At 35.1% G+C, this 13,709-nt stretch overlaps 1 protein-coding gene across 1 annotated transcript; it reads left to right on the top strand.

Annotated features, from left to right (window-relative positions):
- Window positions 1–12,525: 12,525 nt before the first annotated feature.
- On the top strand, window positions 12,526–13,246 carry LOC149166974 (toll/interleukin-1 receptor-like protein). Its single transcript, XM_089430326.1, has 2 exons — window positions 12,526–13,076; window positions 13,162–13,246. Exons 1-2 carry the CDS (start codon window positions 12,526–12,528, stop codon window positions 13,244–13,246), a joined length of 636 nt encoding a protein of 211 aa, XP_089286452.1.
- The last annotated feature ends 463 nt before the right edge of the window (window positions 13,247–13,709 follow it).

The raw sequence follows: 13,709 nt of genomic DNA, 5'->3' as shown, positions 1-13,709 counted from the left end.
TATATATTTTGACTAATGCTTCTCTTTCTGATACTGAGTCTCTGCCTGATATTAGTAATAAAATGAATCTTGCTTATCAAGATTCTGATTTTGATTCCGATGTTTATGAGGATCACTTAAGTGATGATAGTGATTCTGTTGTTTTTGAAGAAGATGATACAGAAGAGTATTCTGATACCTCTGTCACAACTACTACAACTGTTGACACCAAGAATTCTTTGCCAAACTTCTTATCCGTTAAACCTCAGTCCGTTCAGAATTCTTTATGTCCTTATCCGAAGACAGTTGCATCATCTTCCTCTCTCCTCCCTAAACCTAGTTCTGTTGATGAACAAGCCTTTATGAAAAAGATTGTCAGAACTAGTGATCTGTTGTATATTCCTGTTGAAGTTCAAGTACGTGGTGAATGGATTTCTGTTGATGCTTTTATTGATACCGGTGGCTCCAATAATCTTGCTAGACCGTCACTGTTTAAAGGATTATGGAAGCCCTTACAGAATATCCTTAGATCTGAAACCATTGGTGGTTCTGTTAATCTGACTCATTATGTTGATAACATTTCAATGAAACTTGGGGGGAATATAATTAAGATTTCAGCTATTCAGCATTATGATAACTCAGCAAGTTTATTTCTGGGAATGCCGTTCATTAATTCAGTGTTGCCTGTTACGATCAGTAATGATAAAATCATTTGTAACATCAAGAAGAAAGCAGTCTCAGTCCCCAGGTTAACTATGGCTAATTCTGAAGCCCGAAAAGATCAGAGTCAGAAAAAGGTAGGTTTAAAAAGGCAACCCAAACAGAGAAAAGAATCTCATGATTGGGAAGAAGTGTTAAAGATTTATGAAGCCAAAGCTCAACCTACCCAAAAGGCCAATAGGGATCCTAATTGGTCTCCTGAACAAATTCAGATATTTGAGGAATTGCTAAAATGTTGTTCTACTAATCCTCAAGCTTTTTGGACAACTCAGAGCCCGAAACAAGAAATTATCACTCTGCATGACAATGGAGTGACTGGCAAATTGATACCCTGTACTCCTGATGAAGAAAAAGAAATGCGCAAACAGATTCAAGAATTGCTAGATCTTAATTTGATTGAAGTAAGTGAATCTCATTATTCCTGTTCTGCATTTCTAGTTCGCAATCATTCTGAGATTGTTCATGGTAAAGATAGGATGGTGATTAATTATAAGCCTTTAAATGCTATAACTAAGAGCTTTAATTATCCCATGCCTCGACAAGAAATAATCATGCAGAAAATTCATGGCAGTAAGATATTCAGCAAATTTGATATGAAATCAGGATATTATCAGATTCAAATTGCAGAAGAAGATCGTCCAAAAACTGCATTTACATGTCCTGCCGGGTTCTTTCAATGGCGAGTTGTGCCATTTGGTCTCAAAAATGCTCCTGCATTCTTTCAGCGTCGAATGGATCATATTTTTGGTTCATACGATTTTATTGTTGTATATATTGATGATATCCTTGTATTTAGTCCAGATCTCGCCTCTCATTTGAAGCATCTCCAAATATTTCTTGACGAAGCCCGTAATCATGGTTTAGTCTTATCTGAGAAGAAAATGGTTTTATTTCAAGACAGTATTGATTTTCTCGGCATCACCGTTCGCCAAGGTAAAATTCAGATGCAGCCTCATGTTTTACAGAAATTATCTGAATTTCCTGATCAATTACAAGATAAGCCAATGATTCAGCGATTTTTGGGAATTCTCAATTATGTTCATAAATATATTCCCAATCTTTCTGAAAAGACTTCTCCTATTCGAGAATTTATTAATGGTGGTTGGTCTGATGAAGCTACTCAAGCGGTTCAATTATTGAAACAAGAATGCCAAACATTACCTACTTTAAAACCGCCTGGTACTGGTTTTCTCATCTTACAGACTGATGCTTCCGACAATTTTTGGGCGGCTACTCTTTTTGAGAGAAGGCAAGAAGGAGAAAATGTTGAAGAAGTTCTATGTGCCTATGCTTCAGGTGAATTCTCTAAACATCAGAAAGGTTATTTTCCTGCTGAAAAAGAAACCCTTGCAATATTCAATGGAATTCAAAAGTTCGAAATTTATTTGGCACCTTCAAAATTCTTGATTCGAACTGACTCAATGAATTTCAAGTATTTCTTGAATGCCAAGATATCTCAGCAATTAGCTCGTGGGCGATTATTAGCATGGCAAATGTGGTTTCAGATGTATGAATTTGATGTTGAATGGATTCCTGGAAATTCTAATTATTTACCTGATGCCTTAACCAGAGAAATGAACAAGGTACATGTACATAGTGAAAGTCTTTTCACCATTGCAGGAACCAGTCCTGCTGATGATTCTTTTGAAACTTTTGTACAGCGTTTTAAGATTTTAGAATATTTGTTATCCGATGTCACTGATCAAATCAAGAAGATAATTGGTCTCCGACTAAGAAGAAATCAGTGGATACAAAGATGTCAAGCTTGGCAACATAAAAATGTTGGCGTTTTTCTAAATCTCAATGAAGAATTGGTAAAGGTTTATCCTCTACCAAATTTACAGGTTAAGCTCTATTTTCAACAGCTCGATGACACTTGGCTCAGTCATTATACTCCAGATATGATTCAAACTCTGAAAACTCTGAATTATTATCAGATTATTGGTGCAATTGAGTTTTCTATTTCTATGTATATTTCTTCTAAAATGTTAGAACTGGAGGAGGTAAATATGAATGGTCTTGTTGAACGCTTTTTGAAATCTCTCAAAATTCCAGATTTATTTGAAGAGATTGAAGCAGCATATCTCCAACAAAATACTGAAGCTTTTGTTAATACTGATTCTTTCCCTCAATTTGAGATGTTTCAGTCTTTTGCTGATTGGGAGATAAGAGATGGTAAGTGTCAGAAGAAACTCCAAGTCAGAGCTTCTCAATGTGTATTAAGGACCTTGCAGTATTTAAGAACATTTACAGAACCTTGGGATTATCAGAATATGGAATTCCGTAATGCTATTGAACCAAATCCTTTTTCACAGCTTTACGGAAAGGATAGTATTATGAAATCTACATTAGCTGAAGATCCAGATCAGATTAAAAAGATTTCATTATGGCTTCAAGATTTTCATTCGTTAAAACTACCGGAGAAACTATCACTGATAAAAACCCTCGAACTTCTGCAAGGAAAACAACGAGTATTTCGATTAATAGTTAATCAGAAGGCTGTTATTACTATTAATGTATATTCTTGTTCATGGTCCGAAGATGCGGTTTGCTTGATCAATCTACTTCTCTCTAATCGTGTCTGTTCTTCAATGGTGTTTGAAATAGGATGGCAAGAACAAGGAAATCTTAGTCATCAATGTAAATTATGGGTTCAATCGAGTATTGAACAATCTGTAAGTATGTTTCAGATTTTTAAATGGGAGTTATTAGATGGGGTTGAACTGGCTGTACAGTCTTTGCCAGATTTCAGAAATAGCAAGAAAGATAATTTCCTTGGAATTGAAATCGATCCCTTTGCATATGTGAACCGATGGAATAAAGATGATTATCTCTTTCCATCTAAAAGTTTAAAGAAGTCGGCAGATTCGATCAGATTTACTTATGACACAGGTCAGAGTAAGCTTAAAGAGCATGAGAAAAGGTACTCAGCCTATGATTTGGAATTGACAGCTATTATTCATGCCTTAAAAATGTGGCAGCATTACTTATTGGGTAAGAGATTTCTGCTAATGACTGACCATCATAGCTTGACTAATTATTTTAAACAACCCACTTTGAACACCAGACAAGCACGTTGGGTTGATTTTCTGAGCGAGTTCGATTTTGAAATTAAACATTTAAAAGGTAAAGAAAACCATGTCACAGATGCACTAAGTAGAAAAGCTAACTGTTTATATGAAATATCATTTAGTGAAGCACAAAACACATTTAAGGAACGAATTAAAGAAACAACAATGCAAGACCCAGAATATCAAACTTTGTGGCAGTAGACAAAAATTCCGAACAACAAGGCTCAACAGCTTGGGTATGAAGTAAATTCAGAAGGTTTGCTGATTTATAAAACAAGAATGTACGTGCCAAAGATAAAAGCCATTAAGGATTTAATTTTAGATGAATATCACAAGGTCCCATATGTCGGTCATCCTGGATATCATAAATTGCTAACAGCTCTTAGAAAATAATATTTTTGGCCTGGCATGAAGAAGGAGGTGGCTAAATATTTGGCCCGCTGTTTGGAATGCCAACAAGTTAAAACAGAGCACCGTCACCCAACCGGTCTACTCCACCCATTACCCATTCTGGAATGGAAGTGGGAAGTTATTTCCATCGATTTTATCACGGGACTGCCCAGGTCAAGGAAATAGAATGACTCAATAATGGTGGTCATGGATAAGCTGAGAAAGTCTGCCCACTTTATACTGGTACAATCTACTTATAAGGCAGTACAGATTGCTAATATATTTATGCAAAATATTTTCAAGTTGCATGGAATACCGAAGGCCATAATTTCAGATCGCGATGTAAAATTTACATCAGCATTCTGGAAAGCCTTATTTGAAGGGTTGGGTACTCAACTACAGTTTAGCACTACTTACCATCCTCAAACGGATGGGCAGATGGAGCGAGTAAACCAGGTGGTGGAGGATATGTTATGGGCTTATGTAATGCAACAACCATCTAAGTGGGAAGAATACTTGCATCTTGTAGAATTCGCTTATAACAACAGCTATCACACTTCTACACAAATGAGCCCTTTTGAAGTTCTATATGGGCGTAAATGTAGGACTCCCTCAAACTGGGGCGGTCCGGAGGATAAGTTAATGTTAGGGCCTGATATGTTAGAAGAGATGGAAGAAATGGTCAAAGAAGTGTGATCTAATTTAAAGGCCGCTCAGGACTGACAAAGAACTTTGCTGATCAGAAAAGAAGCTTTCAGGAATTTCAAGTGGGTGATCATGTTTACGTGCGTGTTAGAGCTAAGAAAAGTACACTTTAGTGGATGGGTTGTGCCAAGTTGGCACCCAAATTCTATGGTCCTTTCCAGATTTTAGCACGGATTGGACCCGTAGCGTATCAACTTGCTTTACCAAGTCATATACAGGTGCATAACATTTTTCACATTTCAGTTTTAAAGAAATATGTTTATGACCCTAAACACATAATAAACTGGCAAGAAATACAGGTGAAGGAAAGAAAATTTAAAAGTTTTCCTCATCAACTTATCTTATATGTGTGTGTGTGTGTGTAATTATGCATGGTAAAAGAGCATTCTGATTTTACCAAATAACTTGAATAACTTTCTTTTATCTAGACTATACAGGTAGAACCAGAAGGCGAGTTCCTGGTCGAGCCAATGGGTATACTCGATCAGAGAGAAGTAATGTTGCGGAGACGAGTTATCACCCAGGTTAAAGTCCAATGGCAGCATTTCAAGCCTGAAGAGGCTACCTGGGAGGATGAAAGGACAATGAGGGAGATATTTCCTGGGTTATTTCCGACAGAAGAACATTGGGACGATGTTCAATCTTAGGGGGGAAAGATGTGATGTCCCCCATACATCTGTAAATATTTATTTTACTGCATTTTTTGACAAACTGAATATTGGTTAACTTTGATATAAATAGTAATTTTGTTTTAATTTATAAAAGTGAATTACTAGAATCTTGGCAATAATTAAGGAGTTTAATTTAAATGAGAATAATTCATCAAGGGATGACAATTTATTCTAAAACAGTTAGGCTGGGTAGTTAACCAAGCCCTAACAACTTCCAAAACGAAGATTTACTCTAGGACTCAAGAGGATGGGGGGCATCTGAGAGACCTAGGGAGAAAAAGAAAAGAATTGAGCAATGAACAGGGCAACTGTGTTGTAGGGACAGGCAGTGCTATCTGGGCTATGTCTAGTTAAGACCAGATAGCCGCTATACTCAAGAAGAGAAAATCTTGAAGAGAATACCCTGGAAAAGGGTAGCTCGAGGGGAGACTTCAGGCGGGCAACAGAGGTCTCAAGGTTGGGAGGAAAATAATCAGAAAAATTCTAATCCAGTTTATCTGAAAGGACGAATACAGATAAGTAAATCTGAATATTTTCACTTACAAGTTTAGCAAGTACTGCATACTTGTATGACTTCTGAATAATAACTAGTTTTTTAAGTTCATTAAGAATTGTTAAGAAAATAACCAGAACAGGTTGGAACTTACTTTTCATTTAAGAACAAAAAGATAGTGGTCTATATGTATAATTTATGTTTCTCCATGATAGAGTAAACAACTATAGCAAAGAATCATTGTATTTAGGAAAATAGAGAAGAAAACAAGGAGATCACAATCTCCAAGAAAGAACAGTTGAATTGTTAAACAAACATGATTATAACCACCATAGTTAACCAGAAGAGTTTATAGCCAATAATAAATGCACACTGATAAAGGAATTCAAGAGAAGCCTTCCAATATCAAAAACATGCATCACAACTGTATAGAAACCCAGAATTTAGAAGGGTTTAAATGTATCTACGAAATTAATATAAGAAGGACCACAAACAAATAAATCATATTGAGCATAATAGTAATGATCCCTTTACAGTAAAACAAACCGAGGAATTGTTTGCGCATGACTAGACTTAGGAATACCCATTCTCGAGTCGACTGAGGGTTTCAAGAAAACCCTAAACCCTAATCGCCGAATGGGAAGAAACTGTATATGAAAAGAAACTTAACATACAACTGTAAATATATATATATATATATATATATATATATATATATATATATATATATATATATATATATATATATATATTGCACATGGTAGCGTAGCATTAACAATTCCAATTGTTGGCAAAATAGAGACTCTTTATACAAATGTATCCAAGCCTTAGGCCGCAAACAAACAAATGAGTCCAAAGAACCTGTCTGACAAAACACATTCTACAACTATGGGTGTCAAATACCCAGAAAGGGAAAATACAGTTAAGCCATTACTCAAAATAAGCATTACATCATTAAATCTCAGCTTCGAGCTGATCAAAACTTGGCACCGAACATAACAGCAGAGCCTGTAAACACTTAGGGAATAGCCTTAGAGTCATTCCAGTGAAAACTGCATACCCGGTAGAATGTCGCAGGCATCGCTGTCATGACAGTGGTGAAAAGGAACCAGAGAGTTCAGCACCGGAGCCAACACAGCCTGAAATAAAACAAGTATAAATTAGACTTTACTTTTGACATAAATGAGCAATAAAGGAGTAACAGAGGATAACCATGAAGGAATTATACCTGTTTGAATAACAAATTCATGTAGGACAACCCTCCCTCTAGCGCAAGAGGCGAACCGGAGGATGACTGCTACAACCAGCAAGTGACTCAGAGAAACAGAAGGCGAGCCAGCAATCACGAAAATTAGTAATTCAGAGCAAAAACCCCTTACCAGAATGGGGCTACCGAACAACCAGAGAAGCGGGCGAACTTCGCCAAAACACCAAATGACAAATTTGCCGATATTGATCAACCTATGTCCAGTGAGCCAAAACATCAGCTGTCCGATTTGGAGGAGGTCCAGGTGCCGTAGATCGGGCACGTTTCTCTGCGTAAGGTCTATAGCTAGAGGCGCCAGGACGAGTACTGAAGGAGTGGACTGTAGCCCTAGGGCATTCACAGCCCGAGACCATTAATGCCACAGTAAATGTGAATGTTTATACAGTTAATACAAATAAGATTTCGAAGATACGGTGTGATACTGTGAACCATTTAAAGGTACTCTCAAGACTAAACAACCACGTAGATATCGACCTCCTTGGGCTTCGAAGATAGGCGAAGGTCTCAATCAAGATCTGTATTGAATTGTATTAAATGCAAAGTGATTTACCATTGAACCGAATATATAACAAATGTTGCAACTGCCACGTAATATGTATTGTTTTATAACATCAAAACATGGTAAATCGATTGAGCTTGGAAGTATTAATATAGTTTTATTTGTATAGTTAATAATATTTTTTTTACCATGGAATATTCTAATCTTTGGGTGTGTGACAGCTCTCCAAGCATACTAGCTCTTAAAAGGATCAAACCCAGTTGTATTTAGATTCAAGTACGATTGTATTGAAAGTATCATAGCCACACATTTGAGATTTTCATATCCAACCACAAAATATATATTTTTAATTCAATTAATAAATAGACCCATTTTATAAAAACGTAGTTGTACCAACACTAAAGAAACTACATAAAACTCTCAAAATCAAATAAAATGTCGTTATTTGACACATACAAAATAAAATAATTAGTGTTTTATATAATATACCAATGACCCAAAGGTGTGGACATGGCATGAGAGTAGAGATATGAACTAGTGTTTTATATAGTATATCAATGGCCCAAAGGTGTGGACAAGCCATGAGAGTCTCAACCGGCTTCAATGTTCTAGCCTACAATTAAGTATGTACTATGCAAAATGCATGAATTCCATGGTGTGAGTGAAGATAAAGACAAGTTTTTCCTAATTAGTACAAAGGTGCACTATGGGTGAGTGTATGCTTATGTTAAAGTCTCTATAATATTGAGGTATTCTATGTTTATATTGGTTCTATCTTCTTCAATTCTCTGAGATTTGATTTGGAAGTGCTTACACACACATAAATATTTGTAAATTTTTAAGTCACCCATTAAATTGACGATTTGGAAAATTAAATAACCATCATCATTAACATGCAAATTTTAAAATGATCAATATTTAACAAATAAATAAAGAAATATGTATAAATATCTGTCAAATTTAACTTTGAGGTCATGATTGTGAACAAAGGAAAAGAAATAACGCTTATAGACAAAATGACCTTTTTCAATTTTAATCAAAATCCGTAGAGATTTTTAAAAACTTCAGTTTAAGCTCTTTAATCTGTAAAATTCCAGTGGCCCCGAATTTTTTCATGGTTCTAAATCCATTTATGCATTCAAAAATACATTTTAAACAACAAAAATTCACATTCTTTTTTAAATTGTTTTATGAAAAAATCAATTTAGCGCATAAATTAGATTCAGCCAAAAATGACAATATCCTCCACAACCAATGGTACACAAATCGTCCCCACCAATTCCGTAGGGATGAAGCCCCCAACTGGCCCCTCCCTTCCTCTTCCAAGTTTAGTAAGCTTACAAAACCCTCTACGTCGGAGCGCGGGAAGGCAACTTTTGAGCACCATTCAACTGGGAATATCTTCAAACATGAGGTGGGACACCCGATGTCTGCAGGTCTCCAAGGTCGGAAACAGTGTATATGTTAATCCATGTTTTGGAGGCAACGTTTGAGCAGCATTCAAAGATGTGAGAATATCTTCACACATCAGGTGGGACACACTATGTCCGCATATCTTCAAGCTTCGAAGCAAAATATATATCAATCCAAGTTCTGTAAAGGCCTTATTTTAGTTGTTTTTAACATTTCCCAGTTAGATTTTCTATGAATTTATTTATATTTGTAAAAATGGATTTTAAATAAAAAACATAATTCGACCACAAAATTATTTAGTAAAATCCAACCAAATACCCACCAAGTGACTAGTGACTAGTGACTAGGGATGTATTGAAAAACAATGGAGTCGTAATATCACGGGTCCCACTCTGAGTTAAAGGTAGGAAAATTTGTGCACATAGGGTATATGTGTGCGCTGTACAAAACAGTGGTGGGGTATACGTGCATCATATAGTTTTGTTGTGACAATATCAGAGGCTCCATCCTACCTCAAGATTCCAGCAAATTTGTTTATTGTAACACTTTGGAGAAGGTGGCCTTGGAAATTGCGCAATTCCCACGTGATGATTTATGACGTGCAAAGAAAACTTTGAAAGAGGTTGCAGTATTCACGACGCGTGGAAACCATATGGTTACGCGGCAATTGGCTATTCTAAAATCATAAAACTTTATCCGGCGACTCGTGAGCGCGCATTGTAAAACAATAAAACTAAAACTTTATGCGGTGAGTGCGCATTACAAAACCTAAAACGAACTTCATGTGGCGAAGGCGTATTGTAAAATCCAAAACGTCAATGTGATGGCCCAGGAATTTCAAGTTTGTTCTGCCTGTCGAGTCAAAATTTTGGGACGGTTTCTTATTTTTTTGTGCATGTCATTTTAGTGACAGCTTCATTGGATGAGTGTAAAAGAAATTCCTGTTTTAAATAACAATACTTTATATTTAAAATTTTCAATCCTAGGTTAAAAATGAAGTATAAGAAACAAATTAAATATAGTTCAATAAGTCTGAATGAGAAATTTAAATAATCAGAAGAGGTTTGTTATTAATATCTCAGTTCGCTGAAAATGAAGCATAAGAATAGTTCGATATTTCTAAATGAAGAATTCAAAATGAAAATAAACATAAGAGGTTTAAAATACAATACAATAAGTTATTGGTAAGTTAATAGAGATTTGTTATTGAGTAGAGAGACTATTTTTACAGCCTAGTATGATGTGTAAGGTCGGTCTGTCATCAAAGTTGAAATTTTGTTCATCTAAGTCAAAAAAAAACTATACAAAATATTTTAATAATGTGGACACATAAAAAAAAATTACACCTAAAGAAATTGGATCTACTCTGCTCATGTTAGATACTTATTTAAAATAGATCTATGTTGATTAATATCTAAGAGAAAACATAATAAGCTATCTACACAATAAGCTATGGGAAAATTGTTATTAATATCTAAGAAGGAATATTATAGGCTATCATGTGGAACCACTGGTTCTCCTAACAAGAAACAATACTTTGTTGCATTGAAGAGGAGATTGTTTTTATTTAGAATCAGTTAATTACACCTCAGTTATTAAAATTTATCAATGCTAATTTAAATGTCTAGATTTCAAATTTAGAGTTTAATTTTTTTAATCAAATTAATTTAACTTATAAATGAAATAGTTTTTTTCACTAAAATGGTGTTGCATGTTGTTTGAAATACATTTTTAAATGTATAAATAGATTTAGAATTAGAAAAATTAACTTAAACTCAAATAACTTAAATGACTTGAAACTATAAAAATTAAACAACTTAAACTCAGGATGAATTACATTAGTTGGTTCAAAACATCGACCAAATTCTAATGATGTGATTAATCCAAAATACATTTATCTACAATATGGATCACGATGAACTACATTAGTTGGTTCGAAACCTGACCAAATCTTAATGATGTAATTAATCAAAAAAACATTTATTTACAATATAGATCACAAAAGTGTCAAATCTAACAACTTAAACTCAAATTTTAAAAAATCTATTTACGTAATAAAAAAACATACCTAAAAAAATCTTTACTTTTTTCAACAACTTAAATTCAAATTTTAAAAAAATTATTTAATTTTAACTAAAATTAATAAAAAAAAAACCTGCCTAAAATAAATTATTATTTTTTTAACTATAAATTACACCAGGCTTTTTTTTCTAATCTATCAGTATTCACTTGTTAATTTTTTTTGAAGGATAAAATACATCTAAAAAGCAAAAGAGCATTCTGTGAAATGTCAATTTCCACATCAAATTCGAGAGCATTTTGTGAAATGTCAATTTCCACGTCAAATTCGAGAGCATTCTGTGAAATGTCAATTTCTACGTCAAATTAGACGCCTGATGGGACCAGCCTAAAAATTCCACTTGTAAGAAGCGTCCGTGCATGTTCAGTGGATACTTCAAAGCAACTTGTGATGTGCTCTCCACATCAGAGTAAAAATAGTTTAGCCTTCCAACTTCTCATATGCTTTTTGATATTGCCGTAAATAATTGAAATTTTAGCATAATTCTATTAAAATTTTGTGAATTTTTTGAAAATTTTGATTATAATTATTAAGTTATAATATTTTGATGTGATTTTTTTTATGGTATTAAATTCATTTCCATTAGCAAAAATACATTAAATATTTTTATTATCAATTTATTTATTTATTTTATATAATTAAATTCCAGCTATTTTTCATAGCCATGACAAAATTGACACCTCCTTAGACAAGGCCTTACATACTCTCGTGAAGGATACTAGATATAGGTAGTAAAATATGACGTTGGTTGAAAAGTAATGTAAAAAATCCCATGACGATGGAATAATTGGAGCATGTACATTACGCCAAACTCTGAGATATACAAATCAGTTCTTAATAGATAGAAATGGATGGATTTCAAAATTCTTTTTTATCTCTACAGAACTTTTAGTAAAATTAACCTGGTAGATTTTAGTAATATTAACCTTCCATTTGTCTGTTAAACTTTAAAATAGGAGCAGCCACATCTAAGCAAATAAAAATAAAAGGCCACATCCCGACAGATTCAGTATTCATATTCGAAGCAGCTTCTTTTCGTCACATTCCAGACAGCTAAAAAATCTGCGAAATTCCGCAGAATGTGGAAACACCTCTTTAATGGAAAGAAAGAATGCGCCAAATTCAGTGTATATACAAATCCCCGAGATATATATATATATATATATATATATATATGCCCCGCGTTTCTTCTAATTCTTCATCTCCGTGTGCGTTTCTTCTTCAACCGCATCAAGCAATGAATCCCCGTTGCAGTGAAATGATAAGGGCGATGAGACTCGCAACGGCAAGGGGATGCGATGGAAGTGGCAGTGGCATTAACATGAGAAGGTCGATGAGATACGACGTGTTTCTGAGTTTTAGAGGGCCAGATGTCAGAAGAGGCTTCCTCGATCATCTCTACGGCGCCCTCACAGGCGCAGACATCCATGTCTTCCTGGATTCTCATCAACTTACCAAGGGAGACGATATCGCTGAAACATTAAGGTGTGCAATTCAGTGTAGTCGAATAAAGATTCCCATTTTCTCACCTGATTATGCAGCCTCTGTGTGGTGCCTTAAGGAGGTGGCACTTATTGCGAGCGAAGTGCAAGGAAGGACCATCCCTCTCTTTTATAAAGTGCTTCCTTCGCATGTTCGCCATCCGGAGCAACGTGGCAGCCCATTTGCAAGGCCATTCCAACACCACCAGAGCAACGGAAGACACAGTGGAGAAGAGGTCGATGAATGGAAAGCTGCGCTGTTCAGAGTGTCTAATCTCTCTGGCTGGTCACTAGATGACACTAACGGGTGAGTTATGTCACCGTCACCCCAGTGGGATACATAATTTCCATTTCCTTTGCTAAGTGTTTTATGTTATCAAATTCTTGGGCAGGTATGAAGCTGCGCTGGTCAAGCGTGTAGTTGAGGACGTGGGTAAACATTGTACAGGAAAGGGGCGTCAGGCTTCTTCAAATTAATGCAGCTGTACCGTTTCCCTATAATGCTTCTGCACCATATCCATGCAGTCTATGGACATTGTCCAGTCCAAATAACGCTAGTTCCGTATCCAAATTCCCTCTTTGCTGTGAGGGTTACACCTTTCATATTGTTATGCTTGGTTGAACCACCGAACTTAACTCTGTTGTGGATTGGGAGCGGAGAGGCATGAGTTCCAAAAATTGATCTCACTTTTGTCTATTCCATCTTCGAATATTTTTTGAATCGATCAAAATAGTTGAGCTTAATTAAAATAGTTGAGCTTAGTTAATTATAAATTTTAGAAATATTTCAAAATCTAACTAACGAAAAAGAAATAATAAAATATAATCCTTATGCTCATCAAAAACTAGCGGTGGCTCTAGGGTGGCTTAGTTAATAAAATATAATCCTTTTGCTCATAACAATAAAATAACAAAAACAGTTTGAAACACACTTGGCTCG

This window comes from Pinus tabuliformis, chromosome 5_1 (genome assembly GCF_031772625.1).
Source record: "Pinus tabuliformis cultivar Carrire ecotype Pingquan chromosome 5_1, CPIR1, whole genome shotgun sequence".
Lineage (NCBI taxonomy): Eukaryota > Viridiplantae > Streptophyta > Pinopsida > Pinales > Pinaceae > Pinus > Pinus tabuliformis.
Note: the sequence above shows the minus strand (reverse complement) of the source record. Positions and strands in the feature narration are given on the sequence as shown.